A 14,768-nucleotide genomic window follows, 5' to 3' on the forward strand; every position below is an offset into this window, starting at 1 on the left:
GCTAAGGCAGGAACATCATAAGTTCGAGGCCAGCCTGGGCCAATAGTTCAGCCTGAACTACACAGCAAGACTCTCTTCAAAAAATAACAATTGTTGCCATAAATTTATTAAATGATACAGGAGTTCTATTCCTATACCCAGCAATAGGAACAAAAGTATATCTCAATAAAAGACATATATGCAAATGTTAATACTATCATTATTCATTAACAAAAAGGTGAAAACAACTCAAATGCTCAAAACTGGTGAATGGATAAACAAAATACAGTGTATCTATGCCACAGAGTACTATTCAGCAATTTTTTATAAGTTGTGACATACTACAATATCATAAACCTAAAAAGTATGCCTATTGAAAGATGATTCCATTGATCTGAGTTGTTCAGAAAGGCTAATCTGTAGATAAAGAAAGTAGATTAGTGGTAAATAGGGTTTAGATAAGTTTATTCAGGTCTTAGAACAGCGGTGGTGAACATATAGCATGTGTGCTGCAGCCAGCTGTTTGTTATCACGGAAAGCTCTAAAAGGTTCACCATCACTGCCAGAATTACACAGAATAATTTAGCTATTAAGAAACATGACATAGGGGCTGGGGATTTAGCTCAGTGGTTCTGCCGCCTGCCTCCCAAGGACAAGGACCTGAGTTTGATCCCCAGTACCAAAAAAACAAACAAACAAATGTAAATTAAAAATATAAGAAACTATATATTGAGACTAATAGAACAGAGTAAGGGCCCAGGGATTTAGCTCTGTGGTGTTGCACAAGCACAAGGTCCTGAGTTTGATCCCCGATACCAAAAAAAAAAGAACAGAGCAAGTCTGTATTGACAAGAGAAACCTCAGAAACATGGATCTTATGGCTCAGGTTGACAAAAAACTGTAACAGGACCAGGGATTTAGCTCAGTGGTTCCACTGCCTGCCTCACAAACACAAAGTCCCAAATTCAATCCCCAGTACCAAAAAAAAAGTATAACAACCCCATAAAGTCTCTAGATTTAGTACTACAAGTATAAGGCATCTGTCACTCTCATCCCTCAGAAACAATATCCAACACCCACAAATTAAAAGAGGAGAGGTCTATTTTTGCTCACAGTTACAATCCATGGTGGGCTGGTTTCGAGGCAGAAATGGCATAGCAAAGGCAAACTGCTTACATCATGGTGGCCAGAAATCAGAGAGAGAAGGAAGGGGCAAGGAAAGGAGATCTGTGCTTCCAGGTCACACTCCTAGTGACCCACCTCTTCTGATCAGGCCTCACATGCTGAAGCCACACACAGCCACTAAACAGTGGACAAATCCACTAGTGAGTACAACACCTCCATGATCCAATCACCTTGCAAGCACATGAGATTTGGGGGTAACATTTCAGATTCAAAAGGTAACATCATTGTCTTAGTTTTGTTTTGTTTGGTTTGGTTTGGTTTGGTTTGGTTTGGTACTGGGGATCAAACTGAGGACCTTGAGCTTGCAAGACAGGCAGCGGCACCCTTGAGCTAAATCCCCGGCCCCTTGTCTTAGTTATTTTTGCATTGCTGAGACAAAATAACCAACACCCAAAGTTATGGAAAGATTTACTTTGGCTCAGTTTGTAGAGGTTTTAGGCCATAGTTGGCTGGTTCCAAGGCAGGGCACCATGGCAGAGGGGCATCACAGGAGAAACAACCTATGGCAGGGCAGGCAGAAGACAGCAAGCAGCAGCGAGCTCTTGTATCCCATCTAGGATACAAGCCTTTTGGATGATGTCACCCACATCCAGGGTGGGCCTTTCCATTATTCATACCCAGAACTATGCTAGTCCAATCAGTGGACTAACTTAGTTATCACCCCCTTAATCCATACTCACAGGCCCTTAATCCACATTCACATATCCTAGGTCCAGCCACTTCCAAAAAGCCACATCAATGAGCACATGGGACTTTAGGGGGAACATAATACAAGGCATAACAGTCATCATTCTACTCTCCCAGTCCCAAGACATTTTTACTTCATTTACCATCTGTATCAGTCAGCTTTCTTGTCACTGGGACAACAGAGCCAACAACCACAACTTAAATGGGGAGAGGTTTAATTTGGCTCATGGATTCAGAATTTCAGTCTATGGTCAGCTGACTCCAAGGCAGGAATATCATGATGGAAGGGTGTGGCAGAGCACTGCAGTGACCCACCTCCTTCAAGTAGGCCCCACCTCCTAATAGCACATTCAGCTATAAACAACAGTGGATTAATACACTAAGCATAACGTCCCAATAATCCAATCACCTCTCGAGGAGTCTCTTAATCCAGTCAAGTTGACTTTAAGATTAACTGACACACTATGCCATGAGAATTCTTAAAATTAGCTCCACCAGCAACTTGATTTTCTGTGTTCTTTGCAATCAAAATCATTTTTTCAACTGAAGAGACTGGAGGCTTACCTTTGAGTATCACCAATGGCATTATGTGAAGTGTTTATATTCATGGTAACTCTTCCAACTCTTCAAAATACCTGTTTCTTAATGAAATACTTCCTTATTTATGACTGAAATTGTCCAAGATGTCTATGACGTACAAGTTAGATGGACTGAATTCTGTTAAGAAACAATACAATGGCTGTTTTATGTTTGAATCCTGAAAGTAAAGGTGATTTTTCTGTTCATCTATGGTCTATTTGTTAATTTTTAAAATATTACATAACAAATGTAATCTAGAAAGCTATAATGTTTTATTTATTTTAAAAAGCGCTGAAAAAAAACTGACAAAATGTTACAAACGTATTTCTTCTAAGAACAAGGTAATGATTAACTTTTAGATTTTAATTTCTCAAAAAGGTTATAACATCAGTGATAGATTTTCTTGAGCTTGGAAAAATATATATATATAGGTGCATCATATCCCTAGGGCATAGAATCAGTTTGAAAGAAAGTGAATTTTCGCCACCCGCTACGCAAGCGCAAGGACCCGAGTTTGATCCCCGGTACCAAAAAAAAAAAAAGAAAGTGAATTTCAGGGACATTTTTAGGTCCCCAAACCCTTTCTCATCATAGCCAAGATATTTCCAATGTAATGTTGTAATCAAAGAGCCCAAAGTGGACCAGGGATTTAGCTCAGCAGCACCACACCTGCCTCGCAAGCACAAGGTGCTGAGATTGATCCTTGGTGCCCCCCCGCAAAAAAGAGAGCCCAAAGTGCCCCAAATGAAAGATCTCATGGTAATTTTCTTTTTTTTTAATGTCAGATTTTTTTTATTCAAAGTCTCAAAAGAAATAAAATGGAAAAAGCCAACAACCCAACTAAATGTCTTTTGGCATTCAGTAAGTCCTAGGAAAGTAAACTACAGTATCTTGAAGCAGACAAGTAAGTTACCACTCACAAGTCTATGGCACTACTAAAACAAAAATTTTAAAATTAATTTTCTTGGTCATATACCAGTATATGTCTTTATGAAAATCTTTTTTTTACTGATATATACAAAAAAGTCTTTCTTCATAACTTAATTTTTTATAATTTCAACCATGATAATTTTCAAAGACCTTCTTCCAAAGAGATCAAGAAATAAGAAGAGGGGGCCAGGGATTTAGCTCAGTGGTTCCGGCACCTACTTTGCAAGCACAAGGTCCCAAGTTCGATCCCCGGTACCAAAAAAAAAAAGAAATAAGAAGAGTATTTTTCATTCACTCTGGCCTATTTTCTTCTGTGGGAGACACTCCAAATTATATGACCCCAACCATTTAAAGTAAGTTACTTTACTAAGTGTTAAGGAATCTCTGGGTAAACATTTTAAACAGATAATAAAAACAGTCCAAATATATACAAATATTAATATTCCACAAGTACCTCTTTGTATTCCAAGAAATCCAGTATCCTAAGAAAAACCTTGAGCTTTAAACTTAGAAAAATCTGAAGTAGGATTCCAATAAGTATAAGACTGTGAAAGTCACTTACTCAGAGCCTGTTTCCTCAACCATAAAAAGATAACTATACCAATCTCATATATTTTAAGATTTAAATAATATATACAGTACAGTGCCCAGTCACTATTTAGTTTTCACTACTGAACATAAAACTCTCTGAAAAACATAATGATCCCTGATAAAGGGAGTAGGTGATATTTGGGGTGATTCAGTCTAAAGAAAAATTGTAAGAGAATTATTTAGGGAAATACTAAGTACACAAAGATATCCAAAAGACTTTTTTTTTTTTTGGTACCGGGGATCAAACTTGGGTCCTTGCGCTTGTGCAGCAGGTGGCAAAACCACTGAGCTAAATCCCCAGCCCAAAACACTTTTTTTTAAAAAAGTACAAACCTATTTTGTCTCTACTCCCAAACAAACCTTATATATTTTTATTTTTGTGAAAAAGCTTAAACACATATACACTGTACACATCTATGCATGTGGCACAAAAGGCACCAAGAAACTTCTATTTTCCTTTTGAGAAAAGAAATTCAGTGGCAGAGGACTTTCCTAGCATTTGCAAGACCCTGGATTTGACCTTCGACACTGAAAAAAGAATAAAAAAGAATTTTAGATAGTTAAGGCCTTAGTAGTGTCTTTGTTTCGTCCTTGAGAAGAAATGTATATAGAGTTTATCAGGGCCGGGGATTTAGCTCACCAGAGGCCGTGCCTGCCTTGCAAGCGCAAGGTCCTGAGTTCGATCTCCAGTACCCAAAGGAAAAAAAAAAAGTTTATCAAATTTTGGTAAAGATCTTTCAGTAAAGCTAAATAGAAAAGAAACATTTTTTCAGTGTTTTATTTTGTCATCTAACATCTTTAAATCTGAATGGTCTTCTAAACAGAGTGGGTCCTACAGCACAGGAGTATGTTTCCCCAATTTCCAGATAATGTACACAAATAATGCGGCAAGCAGATGGTCTCCACCATCTTTACCCCACTGGTATTACTGTCTTATTTATATCTTCTCCTTGATTTGCTTCTATGTGACTTACTTCTATGACAAAGGTAATGAGATGTCACCCTCATAATTACTTCACACTTAAGGAGTGTAACTGGTGGGTGCAGCTCAGTGGTAGGGTGCTTGCCAGGCATGCATGGGATTCAATCGCCAGTACTACACCAACAACAACAAAGACTCTTAGCAGACCTTTCTGCTGGTGTTGAAGAAGCAAACCGCCATGATATGAACAGCCTCTATGGAGCGCCACAGAGCAGGAAACTGCAACCAGCCTCTTAGACCAGTGGGTAGCCTCCACTCAGCAGCTAGTACCCATCCAGATCCCTCAGACATTTCCCTAAGCTGTAAGGAAATAAACTCTGCCAATGACCTGAATGATCCTACCCAGATGGCCTCAAGATGAGCACACAACCTAGCTGGCCCCTTCAATGCAGCCTTGTGAGAGCAGAGGAACAGCTAAGCTGTGCCAGGACTCACGATCAAGAGATGGTGCGATAACTGTGTGCTGTTTTAAACCACTACCACTAAAGTTTGTGGTAACTTGGTATACATCAATAGAAAACTAGTTTGAAAATGCTCACATAAGGATAAAAAGAATTTTAAAAGTTGAGTAACACAAAGATATAGTAGTTTCTCAAACCAGCTCTGGCTATGTGGGGTTTTTAAATCAGGTATCTTTGTTTTTTGTTTTCTTTTGTGGTCTTTGTTGTTAGTGGTGGTGTGTGTGATGCTGGTGAATGATTCCAGAGCCTTACACATACTAGACAAGAGCTCTTCCACTAACCTATATCCCCAACCCTTTTTGTTTTTCTATAGCATAATTCCTTATCAATATAAACGAGGGAATTTTTTTTTTTTTTGGTACCGGAGATCGAACTCAGGACCTTGCACTTTCGAGGCAGGTGGCAGAACCACTGAGCTAAATCCCCGGCCCAAATGAGGGAATTCTAAGGCAACTAGATAGAGAAACCAAAGATTATGGCTATACTTAAAAAACACAGGTGAGGAAAGACAAACCACCAACAGCCACAAAACCTGCAGGTGAGCATCAGAGGTGTCTATAGAGAAAGCAAGGGAATAAAAAACAAGGCCACATCTGATAAAACCCCAGAGAGCCAAAAGATATCTACTGCAGGCCAATTTGAAAGCAGATGAAAATGGGAGAGAGCAGGAAACCAGCTTGCTATGAATGCCTAACTGGAGGGGCCAAACGGAGAGCAAAGACAAGAGACAGACAATTTTGAAAGAGGGACCAGGGGGCTCCTTCCTCTAGTGGACAAAGACCCCCGAGTGTCTGGCTCACCTCACTTTTATTCAACTTAGGCAAGGGAGCAAGGAATTAAGTTAATGGAAAATTCATCAGTTTCTCATTCTTTGCAAAGTGTACCCAGGTAAGTATTTCTCTAAACTAGATCTCAGCTGTTGTTTGATGTCGCTGGACCTTATTGGTACATTGCCAAAAAAAAAGATCCATTTGCTACTCCTTCATTCATGTCCACAGGGAAGGTGGTCAACTGGGCCTTGATCCTTACGTCTAGTTTCCCACAGGAGAGGTTTGCTCATTCTAAAAGGGGGTACCTGGGGCTGGGGGTGTAGCTCAGTGGTGGGGGGTGCAAGGCCCATAATTCAATCCCTGGAACCACAAAATAAATAAATAAATAACAATGGGCACCTGAAGTAATATGGTAAAAAAAAAAAAATCATGAAGGGGCCACGGATTTAGCTCAGTGGTTTTGCCACCTGCTGCGCAAGCACAAGGACCTGAGTTCAATCCCCAGTACCAAAAAAAAAAAAAAAATCATGAAAAGGCTAGTGCAATCCAGCCTCATGAACTCTTAGAATTAAACCATAAAGTTCCTCTTCCTGGACAGGGTCACAAACTAATAAAATAAAAATGGATCAGGATAGAAAAAATAAAGACACAGTAAGGAGATGCCCCAGCCAGACCAAACTGAAGGAGAAAATAAAGCCAGAAAATCTCAGAAAGCAAGCCACCATGTCTTTAAATATATACAAAAGGTTAAGTCAGAGTTTTAGGAAGTCAGAAAAGGTTTCCTGCTAGGCTTGATAAGCCTGTGATCCCAGCACTCATGAGGCTGAGGCAGGGGGAATGCTTCAAGTTTGAGGCCAATCTGAGCTACATAATGAGTTCAAGGCCAGCCTGATCTCCATGGCAAGAACTTGTCTCAAAAATCAAAAAAAGAAAAGGTCTCCTGAACCTCATCTCATTCTCAAAGTTCAGGTCGACAAAAGTAACCAAAACCCATACAAAGTTAATATGAGGATAAATACAAAAAGATGACAGAAAGACATGTCTACAAAAACAAATGAAAACTCTAATTTACTATTTCAAAATGAACTAAAAAGCATTAAGAAAAATCATACAAGGCATGAAAGATTATCTATCAGAATTAGAAAAACTCAAAAATGAGGTAGCAGGGATCAGAAGGCATTAGATATAAAAGGAAAAATCATTTCAGTAATAAAGATTAAAAGGAACATGAGAGCAAGTAGATATGAGCACAAAAAACAAACTAGATAAAGAAAATGAAAAAGAGGAAAACTATTAATTAAAAAAAAAGCAAAAGGATTCAGAATAAAATGACAGAATATTAAACGTACACAAAGAATTTTTTAAAAATGAAGATAACAGAAATCCCTGAATTAATAAAATCAAAGCAAGGGAACAAAACAACACTAAAAACTGCAATTCAAGAAAACTTTCCTGAAATAAAAAAAATATTTAAATCTAGTTTGTTTGAGACATGGTCTTACTATGCAGTTCAGGTTGCCTTGAAATAAGTAGCTCAGGCTGGTCTTGAACTCACAGTGATCTTCCTTGCTGGGATTACAGGTGTGCACTACCAAGCCTGGCTTAATCTGCATTTCTAGAAAGCAAACTGTGAACTTAATGCTGACCCTTACATTCTAAGATAATTACTGGACTTTTAGAAAAACTTGTACACAAATGTTCCTAGCAGCATTTTTCATAATCACCAAAAGGTGAAATAATCCAAATGTCTATTAACTGTCAATGGGTAGATATGAAAAATTATTCAACCATAAAAAGGATGAAGTACTGATATAAAGTACAAGATGCATGAGCCTTGAAAACATGCTAAGAAGCCACTTATAATTTGATTCCATTAATATGAAATTTCAGAATAGGTAAATCCATAGAAACAGAAAGTAGGTTGTTTTTTCCAGCAAGTGAAGAGAGAGAATGCATCTAACTGCTAACAGGTTTCTTTTTTGAGGTGGAGAAGATGTGATGGAGATATTCTAGAGACAGTGATGTTTATTATCACATAGTGAATATCCTAAAAAACACTGAATTGTACACTTTAAAATGGTACACTTTAAAATGTATGTTATGTGAATAATATCTCAATTTTTTTCCAAGTACCAGGGATTGAACCCAGATCCTCTGCATTGAGCTAAATCCCCAGTCCTTTTATTTTTTGAGACAAAGTCTCATTAAATTGCTATCCTCTTGCCTCAGTCTCTCAGGAGGATTACAGGCATGTGCCACCATATCCAACAAATTATATCTCAATTTTTAAAAATTCATCAACACTGGTAGTGTAGCCTTCAATGGAAAAGCATGAATTTAGCATACTTGAGGTCCTAGGTTAAATCCCCAGAACCAAACCAAATTATATGTCAATTTTAAAAATTCATTGACATTGGAGGCATAGCTCAGTAGTATAGCAAGTACTTAGCATCCATGAGGTCCTAGGTTCAATCCCCAGCACCAAAACATAAATAAATTCACCATCAGTCAAAAACCCTACCAGGGCACATACGTATAACCCCAGCTACTCAGGAGACTAAGGAAAGATCGAAAGTTCAAAGCCAGCCTGAGCAACTTGTCTTAAAAAGCGCTGGGAGTATTGCTCAGTAGTAAAGTGCTTTAGGCATGTGTGAGGCCCCAGGTTCAATCTCTACTACCACCCCTTCAAAAAAAATTTTAAAATAAAGTTTCTCCTAAAAAAAACACTCTCTCTCTCTCTCTCAGCTTCTAATAAAACCAGAGAACAAAGACCTATCTTTGTTTCAGGAAAACTACATCCATGATGGGCTGGATTTAAACTCAGATGAGATGTCTGTGCTATTCAACATGGCACAGAAGATGCAGTGAAATCTCCCTCTTCTTCCAAAGAGTGAAAAGGGAAGAAATGATGAGGACAGTTAAGTAGGCAATTATAGCAATGAAAATGTCAGTGTTCTAAGAGGCTAAGTTAAGAACTGCAGAGTACTCACATAATGTGTGGGTATTACACACATCTACACAAATCTACCTTTGAAAAGCCACAAATTAAAGTGAATAATTTGGCCAAACTATATGAGTGCAGTAATTAAAACTTCCTGATGACATACAACCAATGTTAGCCTTTTTCTTCAATATCTTTCAATTTCCATTTGAAAATATCCAATGATCAGTATCTATGAACAAATTGCTATATCAAAGCTATTCTCTGCATCATCATTCCAATTATAACAAAAATCCTATCTGCAGAGGTTGTGCTAAAAACTTTCTATAGATATCTTTCTCACTGTATGCTAACCCCTAGGGGCTATTGTTAATAGCCCTACTTTGAACCTGAGGACACCCAAGCTAAATACATTCAGTCACTTGCACAAAGTCACCTCTAGTAGGTGACAGTAAGGATTCATTCTCAGGCTGGCTGACTCCAGAGTTCAACAGTACGTCCTGCTATCCTTTTCCAAGACATATGAGACCCTGCCTGTGAGGGGAGCATTTCTGCTTCCTGCTACAGATTTCTCAAACAGATCATTCTTCTCCACAGTCAAACTAACAAGTCAAGGTGTTTTCTACAACAAATGACTCTGACCTTCAGTGGATTCTCAATCTGGATGGCACTTTTACAGGCTTGAGCCAGAAACAGGCCATCCTGTAACAGTGATAAATAAAGGAAAATTTTCAATCAGTTTTTTATGCTAATTAACAGATGAGTCTTCTCTTGGCTGTAGGGTTGACTTTTACTATTTCTACCAAAATACAGGAGAGGATGTTATGTATATCATTCTTCAATGCAGAAGATTGAAGCTGGACCCATTTCTCTCATCATGTACAAAACTAAATCAAAACGGTCCAAAGATCTGAATATTGAAACAGAAACAACCTGCTGAAAGATAAAATAGGCATAGGCAAGGACTTTCTGAACAGAACTCCAAATGCACAAGTAACATCAAGAATCAACAAATGGGACTATATCAAATTTAGACATCAGAGCCACTGCTGATACAAGTTCTCCTACCTCACATCTGAGTCCTTCAGCTGCTCATTCAGAATATACTTATCTCTCAGTGTCTGCACAGCTCAGAAGTGGAGGGAGGGGTGAATGAAGAGATGAAACTCATTTATCCAGCACTTAGCATGTACCAGATACTGGGACTAAGCACACCTGACCTCACTTAGGCCACACAGTAACCCTAATGAGATTACTTACACATTTCACAAATAAGAAAACTGAGGGCTCCAGAGGTTGAATAACTCTTGTAAAGATATTTACTGGAAGAATTAAAATTCAGACCCATGTCTGGCTGACTACTAAGGTAGCGCTGTAAAGAAAATTCAGCCTCACAGCCTCCACGTTGTATTTATCCTTTGCTGGAAAAAGCCTATGCCTCCTTGAGTACACAGCCTTTATTAATCATTTAAACTAGCAGCACAAGGGTGACTTATCTGAAACTTCATAATCTCTCCTCTCCCTTTAACACTGATGCAAATCAACAGATTACCAGCCACCAGGTCTCCTCAATCATTTAAACTCCCTCTTGACTAAGGGTAAATAAAAGGACCTGAAGACCTGAGTTAAAATGGTATTTCAGGACTTTGGTCTGTTTTGCTAGCTTTCTTTGGTCAGACAACTTGTCCTCAATTCATCGGGCCCTTTTCAAGTTGTCAGTAAACGGATCTGGATTCCAAGACACTAAATCCATCTTTTTTCACTAAACCGGGCTATCTGGCTATCTGCCTTTGTGACCACACCTGTGTCGGGCGTTTCTCTCAGCAGTTACATATTTCGCCTTTAAGTGGAGTGTTTGGTTCCTTCCAAAAAACAAGACCAAGACCTAGGGGCTGAGACAAAGGATTTTATAATTAAATGGAACTCCGGAGATCAAGTCCGTTCTTTTTATCTCACAGGTAAGGAGTTTAAACCTAGGAAGGTTTGGTGATCTGCCTGAGATCACATAGCCAGTAAATGCCCAGGCCCGGATCAGTAAAAAAACTCCAAAAAACGTCCACTTTCCCTCCTAGCAGATTGCACTGCCTTTGTTTCCTGTGCATTTCATGGGCAACCAAGTTCGTTTCCTATTCCGATTCTGTTGTTACTAGGCACTCAAGTCCTTTTCTCCATGGTTACGAGAATTACAAAATATCGATGTGTAAGGTATTAAAAGAGCTGGACAGCAAGTCTTTCTAAAAAATATTGCCTAGGATAATTACCAAGATGGAATAATCATTCAAAAAGAGGGTACCACTTCTGCAGGAAATTTACACCTTCAGAAAAATTGAAAACTCACAGCTGATTTTTCTAAAAGTCCTGGAGGGCAGGCAGGGGAAGCTGCAGAAACCAGTCTAGCGCAACTTATCCTTTCGTTTACCACTGGCAGGGCGCCTAATGTGTGGCTTGCATTAAAACACGCACACGAATGATGTGGCCTTTGTCCTCCAGTTTACAGATTCGGAGGTAAAGGTCCCCGCAGTCTGGCGTCGTACAGGGCCCCGGGAGGGAGCGGCGGCGTCCCGGGGTGCTCGGCGGGGCTCCCGAGGGGACGCCCCAGGCCCGCAGTGCAGCCCCATTGCTCCTCTCAGCCCTCCCGGCCCGAGGCTCCGCCGCGGTTACCTCAGGGGTCTCGCGTGGTCCGCAGTGCACACCCACGACCCCAGGATGCCCTAGGGGATGAGAGTGGAAACTGTTGGGACACGGTGGACTCTAGGACCCTGGGAGGAGGGACAGACAGCGAAGGGGGACTGGAAGTCAAGTTTACAAAGGCCACTTCCGGAAACTAAGCGGACACAGCTTCCCCGCAGTCTTCGAGGACTTTCTCAGGCCGCCCGTCCGCCTCCGCCCCGACGGCGCGGTCTACCCCTTTCCTCCTGCCTCCGTGGCCCCGGTATTCGTCCCCGGAGAACTCCGGTCTCGGATTGAAGAAGCCCGCCCGACAAGCCCAGGGCCCGGCCAGGGCTAGCCGCGCGTGCGCCGTTGCCAGGGAGCCCGCGCCCCGCCCGCGCCCAGTTTGATGCTTTCAGCTTGAGGCCCCAGGAGACGACTGGAAACGCCGCCTTCCACCCTCTGGCCCCTTTTCCTTGCCTCCTGAATAAAAAATCCAGGCGGGTCAAATCGCAGCTCTTGCGTTTCTAAACTACCATGTGTGCTGACCGGGACGCTGCTCCTGTGCCGGGGCTGGCCCGGGCCTTCTGGCCCTTCCTGGCCTCACGGTCCCTCTTAGGCTCCTTCCTTAACGTGTGTTGTAAACCGTACACCGCGATGAAGCCTCCAGCCCCTGCCGGTGCCCCGTCTGCCTGCTAGCTTCTGGGTTTTTTTATATTCATTCTCATTGATTCTTCATTGTCTCACTCTGCTACCCCCCCAAAACCGAGCCTTCTCGATAATTTATGTAACACTTTGGTTTCTCCGCATAGCTGCTTCATAATCTGCCGCCGCCTTGGGGAGGGAGATTGGAAACCAAATCCTCGGGTTTCTTTTGAAAGCCTATTCCCCAAAGAACGATGCACGTTGGAGGGATTTTGATTAAGGATTTTATTTTCACCACCACATGCACACGCCCCCCCCCCAAAAGGTGTGTAATACAAAATGAGCCTTTTATGCCAAGCTCGTCAGGTGTTGATTGTAATCTGCCTGAAACCAGGTGCAGGGGTCGTCTTTCCCCAGCTCTCCCTCTGGAGAACCAACAGCGGTCATAAAAGCAAATACAAATTGAGATTCACGCCTCCTTGATTGTTGCGGTGCTGAAACCTTAATCGGCTTGAGTGTAATCATTCAGATTTTAAAGGAGAATGTTCCAGCTTCCTAAGAAAGAGGAAGATGGCTTCAAAAGGAAGAGTTTAAGGAAAGAAGAAAATAGCCTAAACCAACACTTATAAATGAAATGGAACATTGCAACAGACTGATACCAGAATTTTTTTATTTCACAAACTTTAAATATTTTAAATGTCTTTGTTTTAATGACATCACAGAAGTATTGCATAACAAGAACAAATACCAAATGTACATTATACACTCGTTTAGTAAGAAGAAAAATGGGTGCAGTGTGAAGATTTGCAATCTTTATTTGATCAGTCAGCATTTATAGAATACAGACTATACGTAGCATGGAGCCAGGAGAGAGGAATGTAGGGTGTATTAAACAGGTGCAGTGGGGATCAAAGAAGGGAAATATTAATATCAGCCCCCTGCATCTGAAAAGGTTTTATAGTGAAGGACTTTTGACTTTAGGAATATAGTTATAGACTCATCAAACTAATAGGAATTTGTAAGGAAGACCTAAAAGCTACAAACACCAGCATGGAAAACAGCAGGAGGTATTTGAAAAACTGGAAAAGCTCTATGTGCAAAGGAGGAAAAATGAGAAAGCAGGCAAGAAAAATGCAGAACCCAGATCATCAAGGTCATCATCTAGGTCAGTGATGGTGAACCTTTCAGAGACTGAGTGCCCAAACTGCAACCCAAAACCCACTTATTTATTGCAAAGTGCCAACACTGCAATTAACACTAAATACTGAGGATTTAGTTTAGAAAAAACTACTCACACATTAACATCTTTTGTCTTAAAAGAAAAACAACACCCATAGCATGAGTTCACCACCACTGTTCTAGATCATACTTATGAGTTTATCAAGCAAGAAAGATAATGAGAGGGGTAATTACACATGAAATCATATTATTCCAAAATACTTGGGGATTTTCTATATTTCAGGTAGTTACAAGGTCAAATCTGTTGTCTATTTGCTTAACCTGCTATGTCAGCTTTGTTATATAGAGAGCTGCTCTCCAAGCCACTTCCTTTTGACCTCAGTATCACTTCATTCCCCTCTCTTCCTACCAAACCTTTTGAGATAGAATTAGATCCATCCCGGCCATGTAGAAAACAGCTTCCAGGCTCAAGAATTACTTCATTGCCGAGTCCCAGACCCCTTGGCCTTGCTGACTCACAGAGCCCCCTCAGATTTCTCTCTGGCCTAAGTGAGAATTACACTCACTTTCTCCAACTCTGACCATTTTGCTGCTGGTCAAGGAACCATTATCTTTTTTTTGCCCCTCAACTGGTATTTTCTCAGTTTCTGCCCACAATCTTCACAATGTTCTATAGAAGTCTCCCAGATGATGTCATCGTTTCTCCATGCCTGAAGTCCAAGTCCTGAAATTTGGGGTGGGGCGGGGTGGGGGGGAGTGTTTTTATAGTGCAGGTTGGTCCAAGGGTCTTTGCACTGAGCTGCATCTCCAGCTACTTATTTTATTTTATTTTTCAGACAGATTCTCACTAAACTGGCCAGACTGGCTTTAAGCTTGCAATCGTCCTGCCTTAGCCTTCCACAGTACTAAGATTATAGCCATGCACTACCACATCTGGCTTGAAATTCATTGTTTATTTGTTTTAGAAATACAGTTCTTAATAAACACTTCTAACCTCCCCTGAGTTCTGACTTTGAATTTTTAACTCCTTGAACTGTGCTACTTTAATGTCTGACAGTATTTATTTCAAAATATCTTTCAGACTTTTTTTTTTCTGGACCAGGATCGAACTCAGGACCTTAAGCTTGTGAGGCAGGCATGGTGCCACTGAGCTACATCACAGCCACCCAAAATATCTTAAGAAAATTATC

The 14,768-nt window shown here is 40.6% G+C and overlaps 1 protein-coding gene across 16 annotated transcripts in view; it reads right to left on the reverse strand.

Annotated features, from left to right (window-relative positions):
- Ccdc171 (coiled-coil domain containing 171) overlaps positions 1 to 12,239 on the reverse strand; it is a 361,174-nt gene extending 348,935 nt beyond the window's left edge. For 3 of the 16 annotated variants that reach the window (XR_015440062.1, XM_087183888.1, XM_087183890.1), the window contains exons 1-2: positions 11,767 to 12,236; positions 2,416 to 2,568 (exon numbers count right to left, since the gene is read on the reverse strand). Coding sequence is in view for 11 of the 16 variants with exons in the window: in XM_087183888.1 (XP_087040014.1) it covers positions 2,416 to 2,459 (44 nt within the window). In the remaining 5 variants the exon portion in view is untranslated. Of the gene's footprint in view, positions 1 to 2,415; positions 2,569 to 4,591; positions 4,636 to 11,443 lie in introns of all 16 variants that reach the window. The other 13 variants (XM_087183884.1, XM_087183881.1, XM_013069751.3 and 10 more) reach the window with 8 other exon arrangements.
- Positions 12,240 to 14,768: the final 2,529 nt, after the last annotated feature.

The sequence above is a fragment of the Heterocephalus glaber genome, unplaced genomic scaffold (assembly GCF_053883595.1).
Source record: "Heterocephalus glaber isolate CG9 unplaced genomic scaffold, H.glaber_assembly_v1.0 deba00001481, whole genome shotgun sequence".
Taxonomy (NCBI): Eukaryota; Metazoa; Chordata; class Mammalia; order Rodentia; family Bathyergidae; genus Heterocephalus; species Heterocephalus glaber.